The sequence below is a fragment of the Sabethes cyaneus genome, chromosome 3 (genome assembly GCF_943734655.1).
Source record: "Sabethes cyaneus chromosome 3, idSabCyanKW18_F2, whole genome shotgun sequence".
Taxonomy (NCBI): domain Eukaryota; kingdom Metazoa; phylum Arthropoda; class Insecta; order Diptera; family Culicidae; genus Sabethes; species Sabethes cyaneus.
This window is the reverse complement of record NC_071355.1, coordinates 144,077,919-144,094,453: the sequence shown is the minus strand read 5'-3', so window position 1 is coordinate 144,094,453 and position 16,535 is coordinate 144,077,919. Positions and strand designations below refer to the sequence as shown.

At 39.0% G+C, this 16,535-nt stretch overlaps 1 protein-coding gene across 15 annotated transcripts in view; it reads left to right on the top strand.

Annotated features, from left to right (window-relative positions):
* Nucleotides 1-880: 880 nt before the first annotated feature.
* Nucleotides 881-16,535, top strand: part of LOC128742278 (striatin-3) — a 35,200-nt gene continuing 19,545 nt past the window's right edge. For 2 of the 15 annotated variants that reach the window (XM_053838600.1, XM_053838585.1), the window contains exons 1-2: nucleotides 887-1,028; nucleotides 2,327-2,804. In XM_053838600.1, the coding sequence (XP_053694575.1) occupies nucleotides 2,454-2,804 (351 nt within the window). In that variant the 5' untranslated portion in view covers nucleotides 887-1,028; nucleotides 2,327-2,453. Of the gene's footprint in view, nucleotides 1,029-1,059; nucleotides 1,213-1,246; nucleotides 1,506-2,326; nucleotides 2,805-16,535 lie in introns of those variants that run through there. The other 13 variants (XM_053838598.1, XM_053838588.1, XM_053838591.1 and 10 more) reach the window with 13 other exon arrangements.

The following is a 16,535-nucleotide window of genomic DNA, read 5'->3' as shown; positions in this document are numbered from 1 at the left end:
ATGTTTAATTCGCACGATTGTAAAAAAGTTTTCTGACCCAGTGCCTTCAGCAAATTATGGCCACAAACCACTATAAAAATTTGAATCCGTTTAGTAATGTTCCACTTCAGCTGATCTGCAAAATTAAACAATGTTTACATTTTTACACTCGAACCATAAACAATCATGAATGTATCAATAGTAACTCCGTCAGAGCGAACTCGACGCTCCTCCAATGCATGTCGAAAGATTGTGCCCACTTGTGCTCAATATCCGCCATTATCGTTCGTGGAAAGCTGGATAGTCAGTGGGGCCCACTAGAGTGACTATATACAGAGTGGCGACATGTCATCCCAAAAGTATGCAATGCTCTAGCAATGCTTATTTTCTTTCTCTTTCCTGCATACGCGTTGGATTGGTCGTCTGCTCGATTGGAATGACACTGACAGATAATTATCATTCCAATTTTGACATTGTCGCCACTCTATATATAGTCACTCTAGGGCCCACGACTCCTGAGCCCACAGTGATGTTAGCTCGTGTCAACGCAGAGTAAATGCGATAAAGGTGCCTGTTAGCTAGATTCATAGACTATATAGGTGGCGCTGAAAACTGCTCGAATTTTACACGCAAAACAAAAATAATACACACAAAAATAGAAAAATTTACACAGAAAACGGCGATAAATTTGTTCTAGCCTGGATGTCTGTTCTCTGTGCTATCACCTCTTAACCAACATCGCCACACCTGCATATGTCACATTACGCCAGAAGTAGCCTCGCTTTCGCCCTTTCGCCATTTTGAATTCAGCAGCTCTTGCACAATCGCGACAACCCTAATCTTCCACACCAACAAAATCTTGTCAAGCTGCTAGGAAAAAGGTATTAGAAGAAAAGAAAGACAAGAATTTACTGCTCCATTGACGGACGGTTGCATCGGGAAAGTTGAAAAAAGTAATTTTTCATCGTTTTCGTGTACTGTATGTACTAATTGTAGTACTATCAACTTGTATTAAACTCTGATAGTAGTGAATAAAGTGAAAAGCAGCGGTATTGTCGCTTTTTTGCGTTATTTTTTCAGTTTTTCTGTTCGTTACTGGTGTGCCTGGCTGGCTTTAAAGTGGAAATTAGAGGAGGTTTAGGTCTCGTCACTCAGTGGTCTCTCTCTAACCAGTGTAGTGGAATATAACCGCATAAGATTGTGTGTGTGCCGTGTTTCCGTTTCTGAAAAGGTGTGAGTGCTGTACATGTATGTCAGACTGCAATCCAAAAGTTCGCTCCTCGTTGAAGACTTCCGCGAGAAAGTTTTTTTTTATTCATATTTGCTATGTGATGTGCGATTTTTGACAAAAGTTTAAGAAAAAGCATATAATTGTCTATGCCAGCGTTACAGAAAATATCGAAATCAATTCTCCAATATGAAAATATCCAAACGCTGCCGCCGTTAATTGAAGTTAAAAATTTGTGCAATTGCTGATTAAGGAGCGATGACTGAAGAGGCCCTGTGAACTGTGAATGAAAAATTAGGTTCGATAAAAAAATCGAACATTCGCACAACTAATCGTTACTATTCAGCTGCCTACCCCTGTTACACCCACTTTATACCAAAACCATAATTTAAATGAATGTGTTGTTGGCAAAGAACTTGCCCACAGACGGTTCTTTTATGTTTTTCATTTTCAAGCTTAGCAAAAGTTCCAGTGATGCCGGAGTTTAAACAATAATTATTTTAAAATGTTTTTTTATACAAATACCCAGTTTGGCGAGATGGACCAACCATGGTCTTAACCAACAAAACAAAAAAAATCCAGCTATGTGCACTTCAGATTTATCGTACATTTATGACTGAATAGAAATTTAATATTTCTCATGATTTGAACAATGTTCGAAACTATACAGTGCAGATATGGTTTCATAACTTCCAAAGAAATTATATGTTTTGTAATCACGCTTTACAGCGGAATTTATTTTATGTAAATTTCGCAAAAGACATTCTTAACCTACATAGACTGTTTATTATAATTTTGGCTGGAAATCACAAAGGGAATCTCGAAATAAGCAAATACATGGTGCATGCAATTATTAATTATCGTGACGTGTATTAATAACGTTTATTATATGTAATTTTAATTATTAATTGGCTTAGTTTGGAGGGATGAATATCACCCTCCACTATAATTTGACTAATAACCCGTTTGTCTCTGTAACAGCTATTTGTCAATCACACAGCTCCGTTTTATGCAGACTTTCCGTATATTTGCTTTCCCGTTTGTTTGAAACCAGCCCTAAGTTCAATACTTTTGTTATTTTTTATTTAACAATATTGCACTTTTATTCCTTGCTTTTAGAAGCATTCGCCTATCCTATATTGATTGAACAAAATTTATAGTTTTATCCACCAAGGAGAGCTAAAACTTTGCGCGGCATTCGAATCCAAAATTCTTCAGTTTCGTCACGGTAAATGGTGGACATGTCATGAGAATTAACAGAATTGAAGATAGAATGGATGAAAATAGTTCGCTGAACCACCAGAATGGTGCTGGTGGCCAGCTGAGTGGAATTGGCGGCACCGGAGCTGGTGGCATGCAAAGCGGCGGCGTTGGCCTTGGTGGAATGGTCAATAATTCGGCCAGCGGTATGAACAACAACAACAAACCTGTCGGGCTCGGTGGGACAGGTGGTGGCGGTAGCGGGCAGGATGATCAAAACAATAAGGCAGCACCTACCCAGTACTCAATTCCTGGTATTCTGCATTTTATTCAACACGAATGGGCCCGGTTCGAACTAGAACGGTCGCAGTGGGATGTCGATCGGGCCGAATTACAGGTATGTGAAAGAAAGTGATATATTCAATTATTAGTGGCCATTAAATTTACTAGGTAATAAGGCCATTACAAATATTTAAAAAAGTTTTTGTCGCTCCGGTGTTGGGTCACTGAAGGGGGGGGTTGAAAAAATAAAATTTTTTAATCGAGCAAAAAAAATATGGATTTTAGGCATTTTTACTTAGTTTAAACGTGAAACCAAATCTATTCTTGCTTTTAATAAATACGTTGTTATTTTTCATACAAAAATCTGCGAACAAAGAGACAAAAAAGAAAAAAATTTTTTTTGGCCGAGTTTCGGAAATTCCACTGTTCGAACTTCCATTTCTATTTCGTGCTAGAAGCGTTAACTCAACTCGTACGCTCATTTTTGGGGTTTTCAAGCTGTAGAGCCCACAGACAATTGATTTTGTAAAAAAAAATTAACTCATATTCTACGAATTATTTTTTTGCCTCCCCGATTTTTCAAGCCAATTTCCAAAGGGGCAGGGGGTGACAAAAACTTTGAAAATGATTTGCAATGACCTAAACGAGTACAAATAAATACAGGTTCGTTCCGCTTTTGCCCAAAAGTAGCGAATTGTAGGTTGCCAAAACGAGGCGCTGCTTAGCTTATCCTACAGAAAAAAACGCAGTAGTTTTAGTTTCTATTCACTAGCCATGGATAGTTTCGAAAATCCTTATAGAGCATCTTTATAAATTTTACAGATTATCTTATGACATTCTCACAGTAATAATTTGAAACTTTGTCGCAATTTACATATTTCAATATAAATTAACAGGATTTTAACTAGTTTTGGCATCACGTGATGTCAAAAAATATTCAGATAGTTTTTTATAACGCTGTTTTTTTCAACAGATCAGAGCATGCCTTGGATTTGTAATTTTATATCGCACGCTTTTGTGCCAAGTGCATCTGGGCTAGATTATTGTGAGCCTACAGGCCTAGATTTATACAGGTGTGGCGATGTAGGTTAAGTGGTGTTAGTGCAATGAAGAAATTCCATCATGGTGTGGGTGGAATCGTAAACCGACCAATCACGATGAAGCGTGGAACCATGTGTGCGTCCATTCACCTACGTGGGCGTAGATCTCTTTGGACCGTATTCGATAAAGATCGGAAGAAGCGTAGCTAAACGATGGGTGTGCCTGTTCACTGGCCTCACAATCAGAGCCATCCATTGCGGTAGTGCAAAAAGACGATCCGGAGGTTTGTAGCACGACGAGGCGGCCCACAGGAAATCTACTCCGACAATGGGACAAACTTTGTTGGAGCGAACCGGGAACTGAAAAATGAAATCAACAGGATTCACACTGAATTGGGCAGTACCTTCACGAATGCCCAAACACAGTGGCGGTTTAATTCTCCTGCTGCTCCTTATATGGGAGGCTGCTGGAAGAGAATGGTTCGAGCTGTAAAATCTGAGCTGGGGTGTGTTCCGGTAGTAAGGAAACTGGACAACGAATCGTTCACTATGGTGTTGGTAGAGGCGGAACGTATGGTTAATTCCAGGCCGTTGACATTCATTCCGTTTGAATCGGTCAACCATGCGTCGTTAACTCCCAAAGAATTTCTGGAGTGTAACAAGTGGCGTTCGAGATCCAGTGAAACTACCTACCATCAAACGAGGGTATAGCGTTGAAGAGTAGCTGGAACATGGTGTAGCAGGAGTAGCATATCCTGGATAACTTTTGGCGGCGCTGGCTGGTTGAATACTTGCCAACTATCGTTAGGCGTACGAATTGGTTCCGAGACGTCAAGCCAGTAAAAGTGGGAGATCTCGTTCTCGTGGTGGATGAGTACATACAGATACGACGGTTGCGTGGACGAGTGGTACCTGGAAAGGATGGGGTAATGCGTCGAGAAGACGTGAAGACGTCAGCAGGAATCTTGAAGAGGTCTGTTACAAAGTTGGCTGTGCTGGACGTAGAAGAATCTGGTGACGCTGAACCGGAAGTTAAGGCGACACAGGGAGAGGATTTTCGCCGCAACAGCCCGTTGTTTGTGAACAGCCCCTGGTATGTGAACAGCCCTAGTGAGTAAGCGTGACCCAGTATCTATGCGCAACTGACTGGGTGACAGTGGCAAAGTGATATGCATAAACGCGCATAAACGAATAGTAAACAAACCGTAGTAATTGAGCTTGGAAAGTGAAGAACATTTTGCGATTAAAATTATACTGAAATTTCTATTTTGGAATTATTCTTACGTTAAAGGCAAACTATATTTACATTCTTAAATCGAGATTAAAACTTACATGCCAAGTCTCAGAACAATCTTGTTGTGTGGCAGATAAAGACATGTACGGAGATGAAATGTGAGTAATATGAATCTAGAAGTGAATTTAACCTAAAATAAATATTCTTTGCATCAGCATCTTTGGCTCGAGCAGCACGTTCCTCTCAATCATGTGGAAGATTTGTGCTTTAAACTGATCATACACAAATAACGTCGATTGATCATCGCTAGAAGAACTCCTTATATATCCCCCGCAACACCTTTTTAAATCTCATTGCTCACCATGGAATGGATATTCAAGTAACCACACGCAAACATCATAGTGGCCCTGGCCAAAATATGCATTTGGAAACAATTTAACAAAATCAAAAAAACAGAATTTCTACTGTGCTCTTACCTTACTGAATTCATAGAATGTTTTTATTAGCAACCCCTCCCCCACCTTGAAGGCATTTTACTAATTCCTTCCCTCTTTATCAGTAGCACATTCTTGCCACAACACACTACATTATCTTTTCGCTACTCTTCCAAGTATCGTATTACATATTCATATCACACAAGCAAAGCCTGAGTGTTTCATTCCGTTATCCAAACTTGACCTTCTGTTTTTATACGACGGACTTCGTAGCCAGCGTACAGGACAATTGCGGAGCTGGTGCTACGATCCTATGGACCCTATCAGTGTCTCCCGGCCGAGATTCCAATATGCGACAACTGCCTTGTTAGACCAGCCATATTCATATCATATGAATCCTATTACAACCGAACACTACAGCTGTAGCGCACTATTCCAACACAGATATTAAATTCGCCTAGGTTTAATCGTCTCGCCGTAAAGAAAGAATTTTCGATGGGACAAGGAACTTTTGTCATTTTTTTTTGACACACTTTCCTAACACAGACATTAAGTTCGTCTAGGTTTAATTGCGGTCTTAAAAATTTTGTTGGAACGAGGAGACTCTATCGCTCTTTCTGGCGTAATTTTCAATCAAAGACATCATGTTGGTCTAGGTCTAATCGTCGTAAGGAATATTCGGCCTTGGGACAGGGAGAATGCCACTTTTTTTCTAAAAGCAAAGCAAATTACAGTAAACAGATGGTGTATTTAGCTATCATTCATGCCTTTGAATGTGAAGGAAGGCGATCACCTAGAAAATATATAGGGATATTTGGACTTGAAACTTGTTAATTTTTACTAATTAGTGGTTGAAAAAGAAGATAGATATGACATAATTGCTACATCTATCATGAGTCGATCTATATTTAAAGTATGAATATCCATTTATAATTGACAGAGCTATTAGAGTTCGAAATCTTTCATTTTTTCATGACGCCCCCTTTTTTTATTTTTTGGAATGACACCCTATCCCAAACCTTGCCGTAAGACGTAGTCCTACGTCAAATATGTCTCGTAGTTCCATGTAACATCAGCATGGTTCCATATAACTTCAGCATGGTATTTTTTAGTCTTTATAGCTTGTAGCGGACCTCAAAACAGTTAAATTATACCAATAGAAAAAAAATTACATTGAACGACATATTTCAAGAGATTTACCTTAGCTTATGGCGGCTGGACTTTTGGTCTATATACCATAAGTTGATACACGAGGGCCAGGAGTATCACTTAAATTTTACTCCAAACAAATATTAATAGATTAATTTAGAAAGTGTTTGGTACGAAAGGTCTAGGGTCTATGCTTTCTTCCTTCCCGTAGCTGTTTAATTTACACCCCTATGTAAAATTCTTTGCAGTTCTTGTTGGAGTATCATTCTTTTTCCAACCCCTGCAATTGCTAGATCGCGAAAAGGATAAAAACGAATTTCTGAAGACATTTGATCTTGTTCTCCTAAGGAAGCAATGTTGTTGACACCAAATACGATGAAGTAAAACTGATGAGCATCGAATTCGGTGGTTGAGCATTGCGTGTATCTAATTTACTACACTGCGATTTCATGGTGCGTCTTACATAAAATTGAAAAACTTATCAAAACCATTTAAGTCTTAGCGAAAGCCACAAAACATTTATTTTTTCTTAACACGCGACCGCGCGTGGTTATAAACTTTACAGCTGTTTCTCGCCACTCTCTCAGAAACCAACAACCTGTAACAGTCATTTATAAAATATGTTTGAAATTTTAATACATTTTTTTCTCAATTGTGCCAAGGAAACCCCAGGCTTGTATCAAGCATAGTAGATCTTTTCAATCGTTACAATGTGTGATAAAAACAACTCAATTACTACTATTAAACATGTTCTATATTTGCATACGACTGTATCAAATTGACTACTTCATAGTTCAAGGTCGTTGAACAGAACAGCATACAGCTGGCTTGATTACTAAAGCATACTCGTCTACGAACTAAATGCACGAGTCAATGACATTTAAAATCGGACTACAAATGCTAAATTATTTATATTGTTTTTAATATTGGAGCTATAAACTTAGAACAGTCGGGTAATTTACAAGCACCGTTACGTTTCAGTTGCGTTTGTGCTTAGATGAGTTAGTGGTAAATGTCTGTGCAATGTAGAGAATGATAGACAGGACAGCAAACGAGTGTGCGTATGTGGATTTTTGCACGGCACCTTCCGGCGTATCTGCTTAGTACCTGATTTTTTCTTTTTTCATCCTCCATCTCTTGTTTAGTTGCTGTTATCGATGGTACATGAACCAGAACGTGAAACCAGTTTTATTTTTCTTGCAACGCCTGCTTCCATTCATGATGTGATGCAGATGCTATATGTTCGAGACTAAATATACTACATGATGATACTACAACTGGCAGGCACTTTGCCATCGGTGTGAAGAGGCACTATATTCTCTCCACAAAGTGGTGGTAGCATTTTTTCAACGTGTTGCTAAGAATAGCGAGCAAACTAATTTTTTCTGTCTCAACGGCTAGGAATCGATCCGGAGAAAGCTCTACAATGACCGTGTTATCGTAGTTCTAATATGGTAGCAGGGTGCTGTTTCCCAAAAAAAATCATCACCTGTGAATGGTAGGCGAATTATACACCAAGAAGCAAAGGATAGATTTTTATATACTTTTTCTAATGTTATTATTTTTATATTCTAACACCCAATGAAAAGCAAAAAGAATTTAAAATATATAATAAATGCAAACCAAAGCCCTGGTGCTACATTCCGCTTCCGGAACTTGACCGCCTGGTTTTATTCTCTCCAATCCGAGTTTGGGACATATAATGACTAGCTTGTGGGGCCAGTGTCGTAGCTCGGGGCCAATTGGAAGATATATAATACAGTCATGTTCCGATTTTGTCAGCCCTATGTTGAATTTTGAGCTGACAAAATGGGGAAACTGACAAAATCGGGATTTTTTTTTCAAAATTCAAGACTTAAGACCTTGCAATATTGAAGACTTCTACTAAAAATTAAGTTTTAGCCCTCAATTGATCAACCGAAAGCTCAACGCAATCTAATAAACCGGGCACAGCACAACCCACTGGTCCAGAATCTGGTGCGCATTAGAGTTTTGATTTTAGGTCTCTGAAACCTTTGGAAGAGTTTCTTAAAATTAAAAGCTCTATCGTCTAGCGGAATTCAAATTTTGATTAATCCCCCTAAAAGTGAAATAAAAGATTTATTTTTCTTCAGTTTTAAAATAACACATTGATGTGTTCTTCAAGTTTTATAGCATACTAGCTGACCCGAAGAACTTCGTATTGCCACAAATTAAACTGTGTTGTTCATAAATCGTGAATCTCGGATGACCGGTAATAAGTAAAGCCATTCTAATTTTCATCATTTGTTGGATGAATTTAATGAATACTCCAAAAGTTCTTGTGCTGATTTGGCTAAAACACACTTACCTTTCGATCCGTGAACTTTAAAATCACTGAAAAGCGACTATTAAAGCAGATTATTGATATTACGCAACTGACTTTATTTCTTAAATTCGTTGTAGCGTTTTAAAATTCGTCCATCAAAATTTTTCATCATCCGAACTGAAAATCACAACAATGTTTACGAAGCTAATGCGCATGTATTTGTGTAGGACAGCATGACAAATGTTTTTCTACAAAATTTCTGCAGGTCAGGCAAGTTTTCCCGGCTGTAGAAAAACGACAATGCCTTGTGAGAGTTATTTCCATTTATGAATGACTAGCTGACCCGACAAACTTCGTATTGCCACAAATTAACCTGTGTTGTACATAAATCATGAATCTCGGATGATCTTTGTCACTTCTCGAGTTTTGCAAGCCCCCCAGTGGGCGGCGCTTCCGACGGCGGGTCACCGGCAACACTCGCGACCGTCTCGTCCTGAATGATCTAGTGTTACTATAGATAGTTTTTGTGGTCTTGTTATTGATTAATGTTTTATGGAAGAGTCTCGAATTTCTCGAGTTGGATTAGTTTTTGAGTTTCGCAAAAATTTCTGTTTTATTTGTATGAGAGTCCATATCCCCCTACCACAGGGGTGAGAGGTCTCTATCATAAAATAAATTCAAGACTCAAAAATCTCCTACATGCTAAATTTGGTTCCATTTGCTTGATTAGTACTCAAATTATAAGGAAATTTGTATTTCATTTGTATGGGAGCCCACCCTCTTAAAAGGGAAAGGGGTCGTAATACACCACAGAAAAAAAATTCTGCCATCTAAAACTCTCACATGCCAAATTTGGTTCCATTTGCTTGATTAGTTCTAAAGTTATGAGCAAATTTGTATTTCGTTTGAATGGGAGCCCCCCCCCCTCCTAAAAAGGTAAGAAGTCCTAATTCATCATGGGAAAAATGGTTGCCTCCAAAAACACCCACATGCCAAATATGGTTCCATTTGCTTGATTAGTTCTCGAATTATGAGGAAATTTGTATTTCATTTGTGTAGAAGCCCCCCCTCTTGAAGTGTGGAAGGATCCTAATTCACCGTAGAAAATATTTTTGCCTCCAAAAACCTCCACATGCCGAATATGGTTCTATTTGCTTGATTAGTTCTCGAGTTATGGGGAAATTTGTATTTCATTTGTATTGGAGCCCCCCCTCCTAATGTGGGAAGAGGTCCTAATTCATCACAGAAAAAATTCTTGCCTCCAAAAACACCTACACGCCAAATTTGGTTCCATTTGCTGGATTAGTTCTCGAGTTATGAGGAAATTTGTATTTCGTTTGTATAGGACCCCCTCTCCTAAAGTGGGGAGGGGTCCCAATTCATCATTGAAAAAAAATGTCTCCAAAAACACACACATGCCAAATTTGGTTCAATTCGCTTGATTAGTTCTCGAGTTATGAGGAAATTTGTATTTCATTTGTACAGGAGCCCCTCCTCTTAAAGTGGGGAGGGGTCCTAATTCACCATAGAAAATTTTCTTGCTCTCGAAAACCTTCACATGCCAAATTTGGTTGCATTTGCTTGATTAGTTCTCGAGTTATGAGGAAATTTGTATGGAAGTCCCCCCTCTTAAAGGGGAGAGGAGTTATAATTCCTCTTATAAAGAGGGGAGGGGTCTCAATTCACCATAGAATAAATTCTTGTCACCAAAAAAAACACCCACATGCCAAATGTTGTTCTATTTGCTTGATTAGTTCTCGAGTTAGGAGGAAATTTGTATTTCATTTGTACAGGAGCCTCCCCTCTTAGAGTGAGGAGGGGTCCTAATTCACCGTAGAAAATTTTCTTGCCCTCGAAAACCTTCATATGCCAAAGCTGGTTCCATTTGCTTGATTAGTTCTCGAGTTATGAGGAAATTTGTATGGAAGCCCCCCCTCTTAAAGGGGAGAGGAGTTACAATTCCCCTTATAAAGAGGGAGGGGTCTCAATTTACCATAGAATAAATTCTTGTCACCGAAAACACCCACATGCCAAATTTGGTTCTATTTGCTTGATTAGTTCTCGAGTTATGAGGAAATTTGTATTTCATTTGTATAGGAGCCCCCCCTCCTAAAGTGGGGAGAGGTTCTTATTCATCATAGAAAACATTCTTGCCTCCAAAAACACCTACATACCAAATTTGGTTCCATTTGCCGGATTAGCTCTCGAGTTATAAGGAAATTTGTATTTCGTTTGTATAGGAGCCCCCCCCTCTTAAAGTGGGGAGGGGTCCCAATTCATCATAGAAAAAAAATTTGTCTTCAAAAACACACACATGCCAAATTTGGTTGCATTTGCTTGATTAATTCTCGAGTTATGAGGAAATTTGTATGGAAACCCCCCCTCTTAAAGGGGAGAGGAGTTATAATTCCCCTTATAAAGAGGGGAGGGGTCTCAAATTACCCTAGAATAAATTCTTGTCACCGAAAACACCCACATGCCAAATTTGGTTCTAGTTGCTTGATTAGTTCTCGAGTTATGCAGAAATTTGTGTTTCATTTGTATGGGAGCCCCCACTCTCAGTGGGGGGAGGGGTCTCTAACCATCACTAAAACCTTTCCTGGCCCCAAAAACCTCTACATGCAAATTTTCACGCCGATTGGTTCAGTAGTTTTTGATTCTATAAGGAACACAGGACAGACAGACAGACAGACAGACAGAAATCCTTCTTTATAGGTATAGATGGTCATTAAAACGATTAGTCGACATTGTCTTGTTCGTCGCACGAAAAAACGTAGGAAATTCGGCTGGTAGGACTTCTTTAATGATAAAAAGCATTTAAATAGATCTCAGCTCACTTTGATTGATCGCGTATGATAGACAACTAACTAACATATTAGGGAATAACTAGTTTATACTACATACAAAATACATTTTCAATAATTTGTGTTGGATAGGACGGAAATAGGCAATTACGACGATGTAGCAACATACCCTAGTTCTCGAGTTATCAGGAAATTTGTATTTCATTTGCATAGGAGCCCCCTTCCCCCTCCTAAAGTGGGGAGGGGTCCTAATTTACTATAGAAAATATTCTTGCCCTCGAAAACCTTCACATGCCAAATTTGGTTCCATTTGCTTGATTAGTTCTCGAGTTATGAGGAAATTTGTATGGAAGCCCCCCCTTTTAAAGAGGAGAGGAGTTATAATTCCCCTTATAAAGAGGGGAGGGGTCTCAATTTACCATAGAATAAATTCTTATCACCGAAAACACCCACACGCCAAATTTTGTTCTATTTGCTTGATTAGTTGTCGAGTTATGCAGAAATTTGTGTTTCATTTGTATGGGAGCCCCCCCTCTTAGTGTGGGGAGGGGTTTCTAACCATCACTAAAACCTTTCCTGGCCCCAAAAAACCTCTACATGCATATTATCATGCCGATTGGTTCAGTAGTTTTCGATTCTATAAGGAACATACGGACAGACAGACAGAAATCCTTCTTTATAGGTATAGATATATAACAAGATTATTACAAGAATATTTTCTGAAGACATTAACATTAAAACATCTCTTCAGTAAAGATAGAAAAATCCTATTTCTCATATATGGAAAATCGTTAAAATCAGTTTTTCTATTTTAGCTGGTTTTGTAGTTGTATGACTGTTTTATGTTTTACAAAGTTATACAAATTGTGTACAAAGTTGTACAACATTGCTGAATATAGTATACCTCTATCTTGCTTGTTTAGGAACTTTTAATATAAAAAATACCCTAATTTTCACCCCGAACTACGCGCAAAGAAGACATTGTTTCATTCAAAAACTTTCCCCAGGGAATCAGAATAGTTTCTATTAGACTGAAAAGTTTTATAAATCATGTTTAAAAACACAAAACTTGAACAAAATTTATGGGCTGACAAAATCGGGATAAAAAGCTGATAAAATCAGGAGCTGACAAAATCGGAATAGGTATATTTTAAAGCTTCTTCGCGCTCGCCCAGTTAGCTTCGGGGTACGATGCTGGCCTAACAAACCAGTCGTCGTATGTTCGAATCTCGACAGGGAGGTGCTGCTATAGAGTCAGTAGACGCCAGGGCATGTGGTTCGCTGGTACTTGTACCAGCGCCTCTATGGTTCAAAGGTACAAGTACCAGCGAACCGCATGCCCTGGCAGGTGTTGTGGGTTCGAATCCGGTTATAATCTCAGATTATAGCTTGGTTCGACCCATGCACCTTCCAGCATTGGACAAAAGGTAGGAGTCAAAATGACTACTTGTCAAGCATAGCTACCAATACCCCCCCCCCCCCTTCCTTTCCGCTCTTCCCTTCCTTCACCAAAAATTTTCATTTCTTTCCCCTACCGTCCCTTCATCAGTTGCAGAACCATCGTTTCAAAAAATATTAATATATATGTATGACCACATTTCAAGGTCAAGACTAAAAACTTGAGATTAGTCTATATGAAGCTTTAAAATCTATGAACATGTGGTGCGTAGTCAAGTGTCACTAATACACTTTTTGCGGACCTGCTGTAACACGAAAAATTTGGTCAATCTTAACCCTCTAACGGGCAACATCGTAAAAACGATGCGATCAAGCTAATGACTGTTTTATCATGAAAGTACACTCGAAAGAACCTTAAGTTCTGATTTTCATGCCAATATAATTATCTGCAGGAGCGCCAGGTTAGAAAAAGTCCAATTTCTCTTTTTCGTTTTTCATGTCTAACGCTCTACCAAGATATTTTTTCAATTCAAATACATTACAAAATTGATATAAAGCATGAAATTTACTCATAGAAAAATGTTAAGGTCAATCATTGTGTTCTAGATTTGCTTTTTCATGAAAAGTAAAAAAGGGAAATTTTCGCAAATTTATTATTTTCGAAATTTTTCGGAATTTTTGTTTTTGAAAAATGATAACTTTTGAATGCATATTCAGAATGTTGTGATATTAATATCAAAATGTCAAGAAATCTGTTCTGAACACATTTTGCATATTGTCGAATCAAAACAAATTTCCTATGCGGCTCTGGAGCTCCAAAAGCGAAGGCCGTCTGCAGACGGCCTTACCCGTTAGAGGGTTAACAACTACCCACAAATCTACCTGCTAGCAACGAAAGATGATCTGAGAAAGTACTTCATAGGCAGCGTTGAGAATAGTGTTAACTCGGTAGTTTTAACATTGCAAGTTGTCGCCCTTTTTGTGTATTAAACACATTACACCGTCCTTATACTCCTAGATTCCGATTATTAGCCGATGCAGACAGGTAGTCAAGGCAGATCTTGAAAAGCTCCATTGCGATGCCATCTTTGTCTGCTGCCTTATTATTCTTGAGCTTATGGTGTCGATCACTTAACCCGATTATTGGAGTCGTCATATCTCTATCATCCGCTGAACTGATGTAGTCATTCCCCCTGTTGTCGTAGTATTCTACGTCTGCACCTGTCAAATTCTCATTGTAGTGCTGCCTCAGCATTTAGATTACCTCTCGTTCATTCTTCAAGAATCTTCCATCTTTATACCGACACGTTCTGGCTCGCGTCACAAAGCGGCGCTTCTTATCCAGAAAAAAAACTGGGTTTGCTATCTTCGTTTCTGTCTACATCGCTCCAAGTTTTGACGGGTTTCCTGACGTAACATCAACGCCCGCACTGCATTCTTTCAGTTCGTTACGTCGACTCCTCGCAACGAACCCAATGGCACATTCCGCTGCGCTGTTAATAGCTACTCGAGAGAAACTTCCGGTAGCTTTTTCTAATCCGGTGCTGGTTCACGACCTTGCGCTTTAGTAGTACACAAAAGTGACTTCAGAAAGCTTCAGTTCAGTTTCAAATTTTATCCTAGCGACCGTCGCCCGATCTTCGGAACCAACGGAAAATCTTTAACTCGCGGGAAATCGCGCGTTCGGATTCAATCCGGCGAGTAATGACCAAAAACCTTGGTTTTATAAGTCTTATGCGCTACGCAGAGGTCAATTTAAGAATGCTGCGACCAAATCACTTGGAAAAAGCTAAAAACTTCTGAGTCGATTGAAGCATCCTCATCATAATGATTCTGTCATATTTTTCTCTGATGAAAAAAATCTTAATCAGGATCAAAAGGTGAATCGTAGGAATGACAGGTGGCTTGCAGCAGATCATATAGATCAGGTTCCTATCGTCATGTCAACAAAATTTCAGACCCATGTGATGGTTCTAGGCGTAGTCTCCAACGAGGGGGATTTAATGCCTCCGTATTTTTTTGAACAAGGACTAAAGGTAACAGCCGATGTATACCTGAAGGTTCTGAAGGATTTTGTTATCCCATGGATGAAGGAGGTTGCTGCTGGCCGTTTTTTCATCTTCAAACAAGATGGAGCACCTGCTCATAATGCCAACCAAATACAAAAATGGCTTGCTGAAAATGTTCCGCAGTTTTGGGAGAAAGAAATTTGGCCCCCTAGCAGTCCCGATATCAATCCTTTGGAATATTTTGTGTGGGGTATCGTCGAGCAGGATACCAATAGGACGCCTCACATAACGCTTAGGGCGCTCAAAGCTAATATCAACGAGGTGATGATGTCTATGGATCGAAACATGGTAAAACGCGTATGCGGCAGTTTCCGGAAGCGTCTATCAACAGTCATTGAGAAGGAAGTTGATTTTTTTGAATGCAATAATTTACACTTCCCATATGTTACGAAAGAAAATAAACTACAAAACATTCCTCGTATATATGACTAATTTTAATTGTGTTAATTTTCTAAAACATGTCATTTACTGCAAAAAATCGTCACGCATCCTTTACTTCGTATAGCCATGTTTTTGTAGATAGCGAAATCAGCCGAAGGTCGTCATTTTAACGCAAACCTGATCTAATCTTATTCTAATGCAACTACTTAAAAAAATAATCCATTAGAATTTAATGGTAACAGGAATGATATCTTATTTAAATCAACTCCTTGAAATTAAGGGAAAGGAAAAAACGTTGACCTTTCTTACCAAATTCTCCCGTACTTCCCTATTTTATAGATCTACAGTCGTTGGGAGCATCTTTGCTGATAAAGGTCAAGTAGTATTTCAGATGACCTTATGACGTAAGGTTGCATTTGGCTAAGGATATTGCGCTTTATTTCGATTTCTAAAAATAGATAAAACATACCAACTAACCAGAAACATTAGTATAAATAGTTTGCGGATAACACTTGATAATAAGGTCGTGTAGCTCAGATGTAGGTTTAGGAGCCGAAACCGCACCTCTTAACTCAGTTACTCAATTACAAATTGGAGTATTTCCAGTTTTGGCCATCTGGAGGTTTCTTGATTGTGACATGGGTTGGCCAAAGCTATGTTAGGCAGCGACGCCAGATTAGCGGTTCAATTCTGACAGCGGGACTTAAAAGTCAAACAGCGGCTAACGGGAATCTAGCGGTTTTCTTAATTAATTCAGCGGGATTTCAGCGAGAACTCGATTTAGCGATATTTGGTAGACGAGAAGAGTGCTGAAAGAGAGGTTGACAGCATCTGTCAACACTTCGTTTGTTGACATTTTAATGTCTGCTCATGCATTGGCAGTTAGTTCATTATATTCTGTAAATTGGAGGGCTCCGTAACCGCAAGGTTATCGAGACTGCACGCGAGTGGTCCTGGGTTCGAATCTTAGTAGAATCAAGCCGTTCTTTGTCAAGCGATTTTAGCATGGGTTCATTCTCAGGCCCTCATTTACCCTTCCTTCATGCTGAA